Below are 16,741 nucleotides of genomic sequence, written 5' to 3' on the forward strand. Positions count from 1 at the left end.
GCCGCTGTTTGGCTGTCCCGGACCCCAGCACAGCAAGTTGAACCGGCCAAGATCCTCCCCGGCCAAGATCCTCCCAAGGTGTGATCGTGCGGTTGCACGCATGGTTCTGTCGTCTTTCGGCCGCCTTATCCTGCCTGCGACGTGTCCACACGCCTGTGCAGTCCTGAACACCACACTCGCCACCCTCTGCACTTTCCGACGTGCAGAGCACGCCCGCACTTTGGATCTCCGGACACTGGCTCCTGGGTGGCCGTCCCGTGCTGCCCGTGTCTGACACTGCTGCCGTCCACTTGCGGTCTTTGCTGGCGCTGTCTCGAGTGCGACACGCTCACGAGAGATCGTTGGCATCTACGCGTGAGTACGGAGCCCGACGCATGCTTTCGAGCCTGCTCAATCCCAGATCTGCTTCACCGGTAGACCGCAAGATTGGCGGCCGAGTCCAGACGTGGGCTGATTCTCCAAAGAAGGGCTTCTCGGGCGCCTGCGCCCGCGAGCACCGGTACGGAGTATATGTGGACAGCGGCTGCCCAACCGAAGCGCTGCCGTCTGCGGGTTGGACGAGTCGAGAGCGGGTGAGTGAATAAATGGTCTGCGTGGGGACCTATCCATCTGGGCTGGCCCCATCCCCATCACAAATCTGCCGTTGCAACGGCACCCACCCGGGCATTCTACTATCTGTTGTTCGCTTCTATATTTTGGCCCAATCTCGCTTCGACCGTACTCTTCTTGCGCTTTTTCTAGACTGTAATCACCAATCACCTCTTGCTCTCGCTCGCTCCTCTCTGGCTGTCTTGTTTTGCCGGCCGTCTGCCACTCTTCCTGTCTCATCGTGAATTTTGCTGATCAGACAGCCTTCTGCAAACTCGGTCTCGCGCCGGCTCTTGGCCCCCCGCTCCCGATTGTCAGCAACCCCAAGAGATCTGGAGATCGAAAACACGGCAGGGGCTGGGCCAGACGAACAGCAGCCTGTCGAACGTCTCACCCACACCGACTCTCTTCGCCGGTGGAACTGTGTCTTCAACCCGATGCTGTCGCAGCAACAGCAGGCCGGTGAACCATTTTAGCTGCCCCATCGAACTAGACGACAAGCGACAGATCAATCACGGCTTGCCGCTGCTGCCGTAGGAATGGAACACGTCTCGAGGCCCGCCGCTCCTTCACGGGATGTAAGTCATCCAAAATGTGCTACGGTCAACTAGCTTGCTTCCTTGGGCCATCCTCGTGCCCCTCCTTCTCCATCTGCCCCCCCCCTCTTCAACCTCTTGGTTCATTTCTTTTTCTGCTTTCTTCCGATCGAACTGTCACTTAGCTAGTCTGCGGTGGCCTGCGAATCCACGCGTGAAAGTGTCATCACAACGCTTCGACCTACCGCAAATTGACACCCGTTCCACGAGCTCTAACATCGTTCACAGGGCTCCCGTGACACTCGGGACATCAGATCAGCCAACCACTCTCACAGAAGCTCCGGCGCTTACCAGTATGACACTACCAGGACAATGTGCGCCGCTGGTTCAACGCCTCACTTCCCGGCCTTCCTCACTGGAAGGCCTCTAGACGAGCAGTCTTACGACCGCTCTAGCAAGAAGCCCAGACTGTTTCACCCGCATAGCGGTGCCACTAAGTTGACTGAGGGCTGTAATGTGCGCCTCGGTACCGTCCCGACAAACTCGCTAACCCTTCAACTTGGCCGAGAGCCTATCGTGGAAGTCACTGCCGTCCCGCCCAGACAGCCAGAGCCCACCGGTGTGCCTCACTTTCTCGCCTCCATCTTGGACACAACTCACTCATATGGCTCTACTTTCAATGGTGTGCCCGCTACCTGGGGCCCGTATAGCCGATCGGTTCATTCGTCGTTACCGGTCATTTCCTCAACATCCGGCGGATCCCTTTCCCGTCGCGGCTCTGTCAATTCTCTCAGCTCTCCGGCAGTGCCATCTCCTGGTCCTAGTTCCGGAAGTCTGGGCCGTGATGGCACCATATTCTCTCATCATACTTCTGACCAAAGCCAAAGTCCTCCCAGCTACACCTTCACGGCTCCACAATCACCACGCCGTATGATTGCTGGCGAATCGCCAAGCACCATCGGCGCGTCAACAAACCCCCACGCCTCGCTCCCTCCGGTCTTCCATGCGGTTTCAGTCCCTGCGGTTTCGGCCCCGCCGATGAGAAGCCAGATGGTGTACCATCAGCCGGGTACATTCTATGGTGCGCATGCTAGCAGCCTAGCCCAGCCATCACCGTCATCGTACAGCAACAACATATTTTACGGCAGCAGCAATACCAGCAGTACCAGCAGTAGTAACACAAGTCCGGGCGACATTTACCGGGACGTTGCGAGGACAGCGCCTGCTCCCTTACTCGCACCATTCAGACCTGTCCGCCAAGAGCTTGAGTACCCTGGCTTCGTCCCGTTTCACCCCCCGGAAAACGATACCAGGCTGGAAGAGGAAGGAGTTTGGACCAGTCTGCTGGCTGCAGCCGAATCAGACACCTTCACTGAGAATACCACTAGCCGTGCGGCCATTCACACCTCACCTGCAGCCTTGCATAACATCATAAATCATGTGGACGATGACCCGTCATTCCAAGTAATCACACTTCGGAATGTTTGCAACAATGACCGACAGGAACCAGCGTCTGACGATGCATCAGCAGAGCAAAGTCTCCAGCTCGTGCAGGCGGACAAGGGAGCGCGACGTCCACGGAGCACCTTCAGCTTCGAGAAGCGACAGGAGACTAGCCAGACCCGCACAATCGGGGCATGCCTTCGCTGCAAGAGCCAGCGTATTCGTGTAGGTCGCAGTGCCGAGACTGGTAACAGCAGTGAGCAGAGAAAAAGGCTGACCGAAATTCCTTCTTAGTGCGTTCCGTCACCCGAGGGTCCCAACGGCATCTGTCTTACCTGCGAACAAGTGTCGCAAAACTCGAAAAAGGTTCTGCATGACATTCACTGTGTTCGCTGGAGGCTGAACGAAATGAGCCTGTATCGCCATGGAGGACTGAATCTCACTAAGCGATGGTCCGGCACCATGATCAAGGATATTGCCCACTGGAACGCCGACGACATCCACGAAATCGAAATGAAGATTTTCTACTCCAGTGCTATGCACAAATACGACTTATGCCCCGTGCCGGTGAAGTTGCGCGTTCGCAGATTCACGCCAGAAGCCAACGACGTCTTGGTCCGGAAGTGGTCCAAGCCCTCCATCGACCAGAACGGCGTCACGACGTTCGAGAAGCTTTATGTCGAGCTGCCGCCCTATGCTCTCCTCGACGCAAACGAAGCAGCCGAATCGCTGAGGGAGTATTTTCTCCAAAATGCCATGCATGCAGTAACGAATGTTGCCCGCTTTTCCATTCCCGTTGTACGACACCACATGGAAGCCCTCATTAGACACTACTATAGCCTTGCGGTAAGAATTTTTCGAGTGCTGAGCAGACGTTCATGGGCAATTCAACTTACTCGCTGTTAGGATGGAGACGTCGAAAAGATATTCCTTGAGCGTTTCTTCCGGATGTGGTTTTGCATTCGTGAGTCTTCTCTTCCCCAGCAGAATTGCCCCTACATGATTGCCCTGACCGCTTTGCAAAGGCTTCACAACCGGGTCATCTTATATAAGCGGACCCGACAAGCTCGGCTGCCGCCCTGTCAATGATCGGCACTATCCTCTAGAGCATAGAATATCGGTTCCGCGAATGATCACCGCCCAGTGCGATTCAATCATGGTCACTCGCTTCCTACGACCGCTTGCCTCTGAAGTACTTAATGAGTTTGAGAGATTCTTCCGCGTTGGGAATCCGGACCACTGGTTCTTGCTTTACGCATGCACCTTCATGCTTCTACACGAAGTATCTTTCTCGTCCCAGGACCGCCACCGCCATGCCATGGAGAACTGGATCACAGATGTTCGTAACACGCTTTCCTCCATATATTCTAGAATTACTGAACTAATGTTTTGCTATATAGGCCAGATATTCCGTCAGTGACTTTGTCAAGGAACTTCAGTTTAGCGCCAACATAATCCTTTGTTACTGGCACTATTACCGAACTATGGATCCCACAGATGATGGATGGGACATATTCTGCCAGATTATTAAACCACACCCCCGACCTCGAGAAAACATCGAGTCAGCCAAAGGCAAAGGAAAGAAGAAGGTGCACGTCACTCGGGAGCAGTGCGACCTTCTCATGCAACATTGGAACGACATGATAGAGATGGGTGAGTTCATCGATTGCCTAGCGGAGTCCAAGTTGCTAATCTTCGTCACAGCTAAACAAACGAAAACGCCCAAATTATACCTGAATTATGAGCATCCGCTATATTTCGTGTCCCAGATGTATATCAAGGGATGGAAAGTCCTCGAAACGTACGATAATACTAAGTAAAGTAGGAGCCATGTGTTATGGATGCATGCCTTGTAAACCCCATTTCATACCCTTTTGCCCGTCCGAAATTTACGGACATAAATAAAGCAGCCATTTTAGTGGTCTCTTTATAAGTTAAACTATTGGTACTCTGTACAGAACTCAATTTCTTTGCTCGTGTGTGCAATGCGACGTAAGAAATTCCTCGCAGTCGGTGGTCTGTGCTTTGATGACTCAGACTCATATGGGGCCTTGTTTCCACGTGCCTCTCGATAGACCCATCAGATAAGCATTGAGAAGAGCTGGCCTTTATGACTTGGCTTCTTTTCACCTCGCACCTTTCCGCACCACTCTCAGCCGGCACGCTGCGAAAGCATAGAGTCGCAACACGACGCACTCAACTATTTACTGTTTTTTCGTGGCAGACACATACCTAGGAATTAGAGTCACAACCGAAACATATCCGTCGCACGACTTTGTACTGCCTCTCCGCACCCATTTTGTCCTTTCGAATCACCAACCATGGCCGACCTCGATACATTCACGTTCTATCCTTTGCAGATAGACCCACAAACAAAGGCTATAAGCAGCACAGAAGCAGCCGGATCGTCGGCCTCAGCACGCGCCATCGCCGCAGAGCTGACGGCCCTGAACCAGCTGCACCGCGCACTGATCGGCCTTGAGGGAGGTCCGCCGGTGCCGCCGCCGCCAATTCCAGTCAATCCCAAGCGGACAGCAAACGTGAACAAGCTGCGGGACTCTGGAAATGGTGAGTTCCGCAAGGGGCGCTACGCCGAGGCCATCAAGTTCTACTCTCTGGGCTTGCAGATGGCGCTGACGCGGCCGCCCTGGGAGCCGTCTCAGCTGGTGAACGAGGAGGTGGCGACTCTGTACGCAAACCGGGCACAGGCATACATGGCGATACAGAGCTGGCCCGAGGGTGCGCTAGATGCGGAGACCAGCGTGGAGGCCAAGAAGACGGGCAACGCAAAAGCGTGGTGGCGGCGGGGCAAGTGTCTCCTGGAGATGGGCCGGCTGGAAGAGGCGCAAGAGTGGGTGCGGCGCGGGCTGGAGATGGAGGGCGAAGAGCACGATCTCCTGGCGCTGCGCGTGGAGATCCAAGGGAGGCTGGACAAGGCGAAAGAGGCATTGTAGTGCGATTGGATGGCAGGATAAGCAAAGGGGTCAATCTGGTTTTCTTGAGACGGGACAAATGGCGTTTGTTTTTCCTTGATTCTAAGATGGTAAAGTACTGCGCGCTTCATGCGTTTTACGATAACGTAATGACAGCCTGGAAGGGCTGAATTGTTGTACGAGAAGCACCAATCAATCACAAAAAGACATGCGACGTTCAAAGATGTCGATATGTTGTCTAGATGTAATTACCACTCTGTTCTTTACATGTCCCCATGGCTGCGCAAACAATGAGCTGGACAAGCGAGGGCCCCTACGAGATATCGCTCGACAAGTGGTCCGATAAAAATGCAAAAAAAACCAAAATGCAACCTCGGCTAGGCAAATATACACAAAAGACAGAAAGTACACCGGGATATAGCAAACGAGTAAGGTGAGTACAGGGGGCGTTGCGCTGCTCTGCCCTTCCGAATGAACGAGACCGCGCCGTGCAAAAAAAAGCAAATATACCAGCAGCGCAGCGCGACGAGCGCAAGTGCGCCAACAGCGACACCAGGTCAAGGACGCAGCAATGGAGGTGATGGTTGGTGTGTGATTATGAGTCAATCGGATCGGAAGGAAAAACCCCTAGAGCTTCTCGCTCTTCTCGTCGAGGATGGTCGAGTCGGTCTTCTTGGCCCGTGGAGGGCGCATAACAGCATCCTGGCTGGTCATGCGACGCTCGAGGGCGCGATCTAGCTTGGCGCCTAGGGCCAGCTTCTGGAACACGGCTGTCTTCTCCTCATTCAGGGAAACGCGCTGCTGTTGCAGAGCCTTGTTCTCCATGCGGACGAGATTCTGCTCAATGGTGTGGATCTCGGCCGTGGCGGAGTCCGTAGTCTGGAATGTCGGGGCGCACGAGGGTGCGACGCTGTAGGTGCTGTAGCGGACTGAGGTGCGGGCCTGGAAGTAGATCAGTATATAGACATCTCCGGGAGCAGTGGCGAAGAAGGAAGGGAGAATGGCGAAAGAAGAAGAGAGAGGGAATGAGATGAGGGGTGCTAAGCCAGACGTACGGATGGTGCCATGATGGGCCGAGCAGACTCCAACGAAGTAGGCATGGTAGAGGGAAGCAGGAGAGAGAATTGCGAGAGCGACAAGACGGGGTCTAAATCTCCTTTGACAGCGAAAGCACGTTGTCTCGCGTTGCGGCAAAGCGGTGAACCAATCGGCAGGTGTGACTTTCTTTTTCCCTTTTTTTCAGACGGTATCCGTATTTCTTTGTACGAGACCCCCTTTTAATGACTGAACCGTTCGGTTGCCTCGTGGAATTTGTTGAGTGTCAGGGAAGGCGGATCTGGTGCTGGATACTATACGCCGGGGGTTTAAATATGTAATGCCGAGCCAGGTTGTATCTTACTTGTAGAGGTCGAGGCTGGAGAGATTGAAGAGATCCAAGTCGGGGCGTCCTCGTGTTGCCGCAGAAAAAGCAGGCTGTTGGTTTGAAATCCCCCACCCAAGGGGCAAGCGGTGGTTTGATCTCTTCACGTGTGCAAATCCTAGCAAGATACGTCGTAGGGTCCTCATCTAGTATTACGGAGTGCGCACAGGCTGACCAGTACGAACACACGGCACTGAAAGAAGGTGGCACTCGGCTACTTAGTGCTGGTCGGGGGAGGGGTTTAAGGGGGGCGGGACGAGTACTCTGTCGGTTTTAGTGGCCTACAACAATCTCAAACAGGGGTGATTGCAGTGTTTTGGGGCGGCCTCTAATTGTGGGTTTCGGGCGATTATCTTGTCGCATGTCCGTTGCTATGTTCCAGTGGCTTGGTAAACTTACGAGGACACGCCCGCGGCAAAGATGGCCGACGGCGGCCGAATGCTCATACGGAGTACTCGTACTGATACCAGACCATCTGGTCTGCCATCTGCGACGCGAGCAGAGGCACAAGACTGTCAGATCCAGCGAACCGAAAAAGCCTGGCAAAGACAAAGTGTCCTGCGACTCGCCTTCGCTAGCGGTTGCATTAGGCCGGCTCGCTAGCGCTGGCTTTTTCTACTGAGGCAAGGAAGAAGGGAGGGGCTAAATTCAGATCGTCGGTCACAGCACGGCGTAAGATGCTCGTCCAGTCTTCTAATCACAAAAGAGCAAGCGAGCCGGGTCGAGCAGGGAGCGGATGACAGCACGACAACGTTGGGCGATCCACGCTGGCCGTGCCCGACACCTCTTTGGGTCAAGGCAGCGTATTTTGTAAGAGATGTACAACGTACCGGAGTACGTCGTACTCGTACTTGCGGCTTTTTCCAAACCAGATCTGCCGAATGAACGAAACAGGATGAGGCGGCATCGGCAGCCGGTTGAAGCCACATGTTCTACACGTGGCAGACAAGTCGAAAAAGACATGCACAAAGGGCTATCGCCAACAGGACTGGTGGGTCTACGAATGGCGACGAGCAGGGGAAACGATCACTGCATGCAACGTACGACTCTTGGAAGTTACTCGCGTGGCATGTCTCCGTATCGTGTTTGTACCTTACATGTCGTCATAGCTGCTGCCTGCCTCTGTGAACGAGCTCATGTACTTGCTAGGAACCCCTGCCATTTCGAAACATGATTGGCCCCTTGTAGCAGAGAAGGTCCACTTGGTTCGTACATCACGTGCCATCTAACTGACCATTGCATCTTTTGCTCCTCTTCTGTTGGCCGTCAATCGGTATCTCTTTTCTCTCCCCTTTGCGCAGGAATGCAAATTATTTTGTTGTCCAGCAAACTCCTACAAGGACCAGTGTGCGCACGGACACCACGCCCTTTCAATAACCCTTTCCGTTTCCCTGGCCGTGCGACGACGACGATATCTTTTCTGCTGCCGCGGTCTCGGTACTCACTCGACGACTCGCAATAGCCGTTTTAGCTCTGCTGTTCATAATAGTTGCCGTATACATCTCCGCCCGCCGCCGAGGAGGATGCGCCGCCGGATGAGCTGCCGGAATTTTTTGATGTTTTCTTCTTGGAGTCGTCGATCGGCATGGGGCCTGCGCTTTCTACCAAGGACATGAACGTCAGAAGAGGGAGCCCATACGTCCGAAAACAATCAGAAAGAAAGAACGAAAGAAATGAGTTGAAAAAGGAAAGGGAGGACGAAACAACAAGAACAAACGCATTCATATGAGCAGCTCACAGACGATAAACGTACCACTCCGCGTGCAGTGCTTGCAGCACCCATGATCACACGTCTCGACCCAATCTTGATAGCCTGGCCACTTTGGAAATGTGCACCAGCCCAACGTGTTGGGTCCCTGCTTGCACTGGCAGCAGTCCCAGACGCCGCCAAGCTCCTTGAAGTGACAGTTCTTGAGCGGACATGCTGCCTTGGACGGCTGTGAGATGGCATATGTGGTCTTGTCACATATGGTCGCGTGTCCCGTAGTGACGTCGATCTTTGCTCGTGGACAGTAATGCCACTTGACCGACTGGTGGCTACACAAATGGTGGTGTGGATGACCGTAACACATTGTGGAGGCCTGACGACCAATGCTTGATGCTCTACTGTTGCTTTCTGCGCTGTGGGATCTGGGAAGCTTCGATATCTTGGTGCCGACATCAACCTCCAGCTGAGAAGTCCGTGGTAGCTGGCACGACTTATATACCCGCAGCGGGGAGTGGCAAGTTACGATATGCATAACGAGTCAGATCTCTCCCGCTTCGGCCCTTGCTTGTCTTTCTTCGAGTATGGGAGCAAACAGGCGGCGAAGGGGAGGACCAGAAGCAATCTCGTGTGAGGATACTGCACCTCTTACCGAAGATCTGTGCCACGCTACCGATTCCCTGGGATCGGGATGGTCACCAATGCGTCTGCACCGATGCACTGACTTCCGGCTCGGCGTCGTTGCATTTAAGGGCAGTGCAGAAGCGTCATGTCGTGAGACATAGATCGTATCCTTCTCCTGACGGTCCTAGACATGCAGCCGCAAAGCAAGCTGGGTGGCTGAGTGGGGGTGAAGAGCTGAGCAGGCTGGCTGTATCTGCTCGTGGGATCTCCACCTTGCCTCCACCACTTCCCTCTTCTGTCTCTCTGCTTCTGTCGTTGCCTGGCCATGCCGATGTCGGCCGAAATGTTTCAGTATATGACAACGATGGCCCACGCAAACACAAGCACTATGGTGGGCAGTGCTCTGCAACTATTCGCCAATGACGCGAGTGGTCCAGTGTCTGGCGAAAGAAAAAACATGTGCAACTGCATACTGATGCATACAGTAAGCCCGGCAGCACGTTGTGTCCCCACGCCTCTATTGAATTATTGTCTCGCAAAAGGCGGCGCCCGGCGAGGGGAGCGATCAGGCAAGATAGCTCAGAAGGAGAATGGCAATAAGAATGCACATGCATGCTCCGTACACACGGGCTTCACCGCACTTTTCCCCCAACACAAGCGTGTCTGTCGGTTTTATGGGGCGGGTGTGCCAAAGACTGTCTGGCTCCTACAACCGAGTTTATGGATTTCAGTAATACCAGATCGGCCGGAGACACATCATACAACATACCCCCCAGATCTATTATCGGCAATCTTGTTTGCCTCGGGCCTTGTTGCACCAAGCCAGCAAGCACAAGTCTTAGATCTGGTCACAGAAGGGGTCGATACTATTTTTGTGATTTGCCGATCCAATAAAATCATACAGTATCCCGGCACGGCCCTTTTTATGACTTTATTTCTGTGCACCCCTCTGTCCAGCCATGGCGAAGATGACCCGCAAAGTACAAAAATACAAACACATCGCGTTTGTCCAAGACGCCGAGACAATGCTTGCGTCCACTTGAGCAGAAGAATCACTGAAACGCTGCGGCTTGGCACTGCGGACAGCAAATGTGAGCGCACTGCACCTGGTTGCCATCGATGAGCAATATGCAGCTGCAGCGACCCTTGGTGTTCCACCCCTTGCCACACCAACAGCAATCCCAGCAGCGGTTCTTGGCCTCAAACGGACAGTTGGGCAACGGACAGTTGGGCGACAGAAGCGACGCCGCTGCTGTTTGCGGATTATCCTCGAAGCTCGGCGGCGTCGGATAGGGCAGCGACTGCTGTGTCAGGTTGGTGCAGGGTATGCGGCTCGACGAGGACGGCGATGTCCGAGAGGATGAAGAGGAAGCTTTTCCCTTTCCTTTCCCTTTATGTGTTTTGCTGCTGCTGTCATATCCGCCAGATCCTGAGGCCGATGGTCCAGACGCGTATGTCGCGTTGGCGCAGTAGATCATCTGCGTCTTGACATGCTCACAGATCAAAGTGTATGTGACTTTGAGACACATGGCGGGCCTGTCACTGTCCTGGCCTGTAAAGTCTTCTAATTTCGTTTCAGATGAGCTTTTCAGTGGACGTGGACAAGTATGTCGATGGTATGTAGGCAGGCAAGTGCCCGTTGACTTACCAGGGTGTTTAGATGCTTGGAAATCAGAGACGACCTCTCTCTTTTCATGATGCAGTTGTCAAAACAGGCGCAAGGCTCGCGGGATCCTTTTATATATGGCTGACAATGCCAGGGAAGAGAGCAAGACGGGGCATGGCCGCATTGCCACCTCGGGCATAGTCTGATCTTACTCTACACCGCTTACTCTCTTCGAGAGCACTCTCTTCGAGAGAGAGAGGATCCAAGTGTGGAAGCCCCAAAGCTGAGTTCAACATGAAGACGGTTGAAGTGGTGGTAGTGGTGGTGAGAATCGGAGCAAGTATATTCGATTCCGACCCCTCGACAGCTGAAAGTGTGAGCCCAGTGGCTGGCCATTGATTGCCATGAACGCAACTATCCGCGTGTGTAAAGAGCTGGTGAAGCCTCACCGCATTGTCCGATCCCTCTCAATCTGGCTCCGAGATGGAGCGGTAGCGGTTGGAAAAAGCGTGGCAAATCTGCAAAGGGCCATTATCTCGGCAATAGCGGTGGATGGATGGACGGAATATTGGTATGTTGCCGAAATCCTTGAACCCTTGCATGCCTGAACCTCTGTGCCACGGGAGGTTTCTTTGTTTGTGTACCGAATGGTATATTGCTTCTCAAGGGGCACAAACTGCAATGGCCGCTTTTCAGCCATCCCATCCCACCTTCACACCTTTCGCACCCGGTATTGTCGATGCGATCTCAAGAATACGATAAGATTTTGACAAGATTCACCCAAAGCATGCCAGATCTGCAATTGCCATGACTTCTCCCATCTCGATTTGTACAACCCCGTTTCTCGGGACTGTCTCAGCTCGGCTCGGCCGAGTGGGTCACACGAGACGAAGCCTCTCGTTTATGAAGAAAACGCTGCGAGAGGGGACTCTATCCCAGGATAGTGCTGCTTTCTTGGCAAGCGCCTTCCCCCCTCATATTCTCGACATTTTCCCGCATTGCGCACACCCGCCTTTAGTCCTACACGTCCGACCCGAATGCTTTACAGTCTCCCTTTTATCTCGTCAATAAAAGGTATCATTGCTATGAAAGTTGTCGGTCCAGCGACTTCCCGCGAGGAGCAAAAAGATCATATGTTCCATCAAAACACCAGCCAAGCAGTCGAACGACCCATACATGAACTTGACTCTGCCTCTTCCCCTTCGGCTAATACTCAAAAACCCACGGCAGAGTCACCACTGCCACCTCCGGCCTCGTCTGGCTCGCACCGCTCGCAGCAAACGTGATAGCATAAAGTATCGGGGCTTGATCGCATCCGGTGTCCGCACCATGGATACACATTTCCGCCGCGCCGACACTGGCAGCACATCCACACGCCATTGAGCTGAGCGAGCCGACAAGTGCCCGAGCTGCAGTCTGGACTGGCAAGACAGCCGCCTGAGGCACATGGCTCGTTATAGTCGACGCTCTGGCTCTGGTCAAAGAAGAGCTTCTCGCATGGAACACGCTGGCCGGTGCTCGGGTCCATGGGCGCCGCCTCACAATAGCCATAATGCACGACAAAGTCGATTTCGCGCTGGCAAGGCGGCATATGGTGGTGGTGGAGGTAGTAGTAGGTGCACATCTTCACTCTCATTACATTCCTGCTTCCTGGAGCTGCAATGCTTTTTTTTTTCTTTGAAATTGGCAAGAACTACAAAGGGCCTGTCGGATCATCAGCATGCCATTTCGTATTGAGCACATCTTGTGTCTAGACGCAAACGGCGAAGAAGGTATGAGAGAGAGATGCAAGGACATACGGTTTGATGAATGCAAAAGATGCTTGAAGTCTTGGGTATCGAGAACGAGTCAGTGAATCAAGCTGCTTCGAGCTTGAATATCGCCCGAAAGCACTTGGAGGTCTGTTTGTCTTCCTTTTATGCCCAACTCGTTTCTGTCACTCCCGTAGACAGACACAAAGAATCAATGTCTCTCTTCTCTGGAAAGGCCGGCTTGTTTGGGGCCATCGACAACCTGCTGGGAGAGGCAAACGGAAGTTTTGGGGGGCACACGGAAGACTGAGGAATTCCTTCCGTGTTCTTCTTCTCGTCTATTTATGTGAAGCTGCTAGGAAACACCAAGATCGTCCCCTGGCCTGGCTGTGTTTGGCGACATGTCGCGAGGGGCCCCGTCAGGACAGAGGCAGTTCCCGAAATGGACACGGCTTCTTGGCATAGCCGTTCCATTCCTAACGTTTCTTCTTTGCCCCGTCTTTCTTTCCATGTTGGATCCTCTTTGCTGTCTCGTCGGTGATTTGGCCTTCCACAACGCTTCTCTTGCCTAACTGGATATGGCTTCCTTTGTTCAGCCGCAGCCTTATCTCACTCTAGGGTTCCATATCCCCACACATTCTCCGCGCTCCGGGCTCATAAGATGCCGTCCGCCCCGTCTCCGTTCCTGTTTCGTTTCGTGTCATCTTAGGCCTCATCCCCCCCACGAGGGCGTTTCCTGACTGGAAACGGGAATGTGGCCGGGTTGGCTAGACCTTGTTGTGGATTTGGCCATGTAATTATTCCCTTTCCGACGATCTGGCAACCAGCCAGCAAGGAGATGGAACAGTTCTAGAAGCCGGCGTAATTTCTCCACAGACAGCCACAGTAATCCCGACAAGAAGCAGGAGAAACGAAACAGGGCACGTGGCCTCCAGTCTAAGTAGCCAGCCCTCGCATGGTAGCAAACAGAGCAGACAGCAGCCTCGATGTTTGCTACCTATCGGACGAATGTGGCTGAAGGCAATGGTTGGGTGTGGGCCATACTCTGCGAGCTCACAAACACAAGCAAGAACGTGGTGTACAAGGAGTTGGGATTCCATGGTAGATCGCTGCTTCTTTCCACCGCTCTCCTGCTGTGTCATGTCCATGCTATTTCTTCCGGGCGCGACAGCTTTCCCTGACTTCCTCCTCCGAGACAATGGCAGCACAAGGCTGAGACATGTTGCTACATGGCTCTGGGCAGAAATCAAACAGGCGCCCGCGTGGACACACGCGTTGCTCTTGCAGGATTGTGTCGTGACAGAGTGAGGACGATCGGCATTTCCAACGAACATAAGAAGAAAAGGTAGTAGAGGAAGGCGTGATGCAAAGCTGGATATGCGATAAGAGAATGTATCCCGCTGCGGACTGACATCATTTGACAAGGGAGACGCATGTCGTAGAGCAAACGGCCATCTCCGATGTCTTGGATGACTTCCACTTAGGGTTCTTCAGTCGTCCGATGGAGTGAGACAGGCCTCACGGGAAAGAACAGCAGGCCGGCTTCTGTACATAGTATGAAGCAGCCGGGTGCCTAGGAGATGAGCCGCCAGCCGGGCACAAAGCCACGTAATGTGGCCTTTCGTTTTTCATGTTTTCCAAGAGGCCGTGGTCCACGCGAGCTTCTTCCGTGGGCGCCACATGAGACAGTTTGAAGCATGGGCTGTCTGATAGGCGGATAAATCGAAAGCCATCTTGGGACGGGCAAGACCTGTGTTTTGTGCGAGCGTACTCCGTACTGCAGCCTAATCGGCCTGCGTCTTTTCAGTTGCTCGCCTGCGCTTACGTAATCCAGGAGGCCCGTTGCTCATCTGCATCGTCTCGGATCTTTCAGGGCTGCAACGAGCTGCACGGCGGCTGCACAACGGCAGTGACGCTGTCCGCGTGGAGTGTATCCGTCTGCACATGCCGTTGGGATATCTGAGACACGCGCAAGTGCTCCGTAGCGGGAGTCCTGTTCTCTGATTGCTGGAAGTCCGCGGAATCCTGTTGGTGTCGTTGGTGTCTGCCATCCGCCGAAAAAGAAAAGAATGGCGCAACAAAGTGAGACAGAGCAGGGATGGTCTTACCATGGCCAGAAAGCTATCAACAGTCCGAGAGGTGTGGTGCACCGAAGCCTGTTTTAGCTGCAGAAACAGAAAAAGGATTTCGGTCCCGACGTTTGGCCCGGGCCGGTCTCTAACAGCGGTCGGAGGCATGGCCTCTTTGGTCGCATGTTTTCTTTTACATGGTGCACGCGTACGAGTCCACAGGGAGGAGGCTGCATGCTGTCTCGCGTGCAGCCAAGACATGGGACCTGCCACTGAAACCAGAAGCATTGCGCGTTCGGCTTGGCATCTTCGGGCTTTCTCTCCACGCCGCAGAAACATCACAAGCTTTCACGACTACAACGTCGGGGGCCAAGAAGCTGATGGTCCAAGCACGGAAGAAGAGCCGGGGGCCGATAGCTCGGAAGACGCCCTTCTGGAAGTAGGCTAGGCGTCTTGTGCTGCAGGACAGAGGCCTCTGTTGAGTCACATGGCTGATTCAGCTTTCTGCAGAGAGCGCTGACGAGACGGGAAATTCGGGAGCCGAGAAGGCCCCGTCCTATCGTCCCTTCGCCCCTTCGTCTTTTTTTGTATTTCTCCCCTGTACTGCTTACAGTTTGTAAGATACGAGTAATCTCTGTCCGTTCCTTATTTGCGTCGGCGGGTCCCATTTCATGCCTCGGGCATGCAAGTTGATGCTTGTGCAGCGGGAATAGTATTCCCACGTTGCCCAGGAGAGGGAGCGGGAGAGAGGGCCCGGGCCAGCGCAGTAGTCTGCAAAGCGCGATGCATCCTGGGCGATTCTGCAAAGGAATGTGATTCGATGCTAGGTGATGCATGTCTGATGTTTGAAACCGTCTGTCGGTTCATTCGGGTCGCCAGAGGAAGGTCTAGACGCGCTAGATCCTGACAACCGTAAGTAATCTTCAGCGCTGCAAGTATTGTCGTCAGCACTCACGAGCAACATGAGTCTGCATGGGCTCTACTGAGCCATGCTCGCCGAACGCAGTACAGCTTCAAGGGCATCTGCACGGTTCCGTAGGCGTTGGCAATGGGGTCCGTGGACCGCCTGAGAAGCGACGACAGAGCTGCAGAACATGCAGTAGGATCAGAGAGCATGCAGCGAGAGGATCCGAGATGAAAGGTCGTCGTTGCAGGGTCGTGCGAGGCTGCATCGCCAATCGCGAACGGGATGCGTTGATTCCCACCCGACTATATCGCACCAATGGCCGGAGACTTAGGACCTCGCAGAAGACAGGCAGACACGCGCAAGCAGAGCAGAAATTGAGGCCGATGAGAGGAGGGAACCGAAAGGAGGCTGCCGTAAGCACAGAAGACCAGGGCAGCCAGCGTGGACAGCTGAAAGAACAAGAGAGAAAGGGGTGGCTTTCGGGGCCTATCAGCCGCAATGGGCCACTGCGGACAGATATCGTGTCGGGCGAGCGCGCCACGCATGGCGAGCTACCGTGCTCAGCATAGGGGGCAGGGCATTTGTCTCGCCCGATGCCCCAATCTGCACTGGAGCCGATTGCGGCCGCTGCAAGAAGTACAAGCCGGACGTGCAGCTCATCGGTGTCCACACCGTGACGGGGGGCATCATACGATTTCATGCTTTGTCAGCGATAGACAGGAGCAAGCTAAACTCGACGGCTCTGGCAGCTGGCAGCAGACGGAAGCGCTAAACGGAGACTAAACTGGAGTCCCAAACGGCGTGGCTTATCTGACTCCGTAATCGCAAGATACGGAGTATCTTACTTGTGCAAATTGTGCAATTGGGCAGGAGCCGATCCCGAGCCGTCCTAATTCTTGAACGGGTCAGCGACTACGACGTGTCTTGCGACAATGCCGATCTAGTAAAAAGATACATAGGAGTACTCCGTAGCGCCCACGGTCTAGCGGTCAGAGACAAAACACTCCTGTCGTCAGCAGATTTGATTGTGTCAAGCATTGGAATCCGCCACACTGTGGCCCTTCCGCCCCACTTGGCCGTACGGGCCTGTAATTGGTCAGAAGGCACAAAAGCGGGGCATGACACTAGTATTAATACGGATTCCCAGAAGGGTCGCGAT

The 16,741-nt window shown here is 54.0% G+C and overlaps 6 protein-coding genes across 6 annotated transcripts; 1 reads left to right on the forward strand and 5 right to left on the reverse strand.

Annotated features, from left to right (window-relative positions):
* Positions 1 to 374: 374 nt before the first annotated feature.
* CMQ_7572 (tetratricopeptide repeat domain containing protein) lies at positions 375 to 5,521 on the forward strand (the record flags this gene model as incomplete). The annotated part of the gene is made up of 8 exons (XM_014314577.1): positions 375 to 572; positions 852 to 1,011; positions 1,096 to 1,166; positions 1,413 to 2,792; positions 2,862 to 3,413; positions 3,676 to 3,906; positions 3,968 to 4,220; positions 4,932 to 5,521. 8 exons carry the CDS (start codon positions 375 to 377, stop codon positions 5,519 to 5,521), a joined length of 3,435 nt encoding a protein of 1,144 aa, XP_014170052.1.
* Positions 5,522 to 6,127: 606 nt separating this feature from the next.
* CMQ_7454 (uncharacterized protein) lies at positions 6,128 to 6,600 on the reverse strand (the record flags this gene model as incomplete). Its single annotated transcript, XM_014314459.1, has 2 exons — positions 6,128 to 6,442; positions 6,556 to 6,600. The coding sequence occupies 2 exons, from the start codon at positions 6,598 to 6,600 to the stop codon at positions 6,128 to 6,130; spliced, it is 360 nt and encodes a 119-aa protein (XP_014169934.1).
* Positions 6,601 to 8,387: 1,787 nt separating this feature from the next.
* On the reverse strand, positions 8,388 to 8,992 carry CMQ_7495 (uncharacterized protein; the record flags this gene model as incomplete). The annotated part of the gene is made up of 2 exons (XM_014314500.1): positions 8,388 to 8,521; positions 8,674 to 8,992. The coding sequence occupies 2 exons, from the start codon at positions 8,990 to 8,992 to the stop codon at positions 8,388 to 8,390; spliced, it is 453 nt and encodes a 150-aa protein (XP_014169975.1).
* Positions 8,993 to 10,301: 1,309 nt separating this feature from the next.
* Positions 10,302 to 10,778, reverse strand: CMQ_7649 (uncharacterized protein; the record flags this gene model as incomplete). Its single annotated transcript, XM_014314654.1, has 1 exon — positions 10,302 to 10,778. One exon carries the CDS (start codon positions 10,776 to 10,778, stop codon positions 10,302 to 10,304), a length of 477 nt encoding a protein of 158 aa, XP_014170129.1.
* Positions 10,779 to 12,068: 1,290 nt separating this feature from the next.
* On the reverse strand, positions 12,069 to 12,446 carry CMQ_7713 (uncharacterized protein; the record flags this gene model as incomplete). Its single annotated transcript, XM_014314718.1, has 1 exon — positions 12,069 to 12,446. One exon carries the CDS (start codon positions 12,444 to 12,446, stop codon positions 12,069 to 12,071), a length of 378 nt encoding a protein of 125 aa, XP_014170193.1.
* Positions 12,447 to 14,475: 2,029 nt separating this feature from the next.
* CMQ_7195 (uncharacterized protein) lies at positions 14,476 to 14,843 on the reverse strand (the record flags this gene model as incomplete). Its single annotated transcript, XM_014314200.1, has 2 exons — positions 14,476 to 14,631; positions 14,715 to 14,843. 2 exons carry the CDS (start codon positions 14,841 to 14,843, stop codon positions 14,476 to 14,478), a joined length of 285 nt encoding a protein of 94 aa, XP_014169675.1.
* Positions 14,844 to 16,741: the final 1,898 nt, after the last annotated feature.

Source organism: Grosmannia clavigera (assembly GCF_000143105.1).
Source record: "Grosmannia clavigera kw1407 unplaced genomic scaffold GCSC_173, whole genome shotgun sequence".
In the NCBI taxonomy this organism is placed as follows: Eukaryota; Fungi; Ascomycota; class Sordariomycetes; order Ophiostomatales; family Ophiostomataceae; genus Leptographium; species Leptographium clavigerum.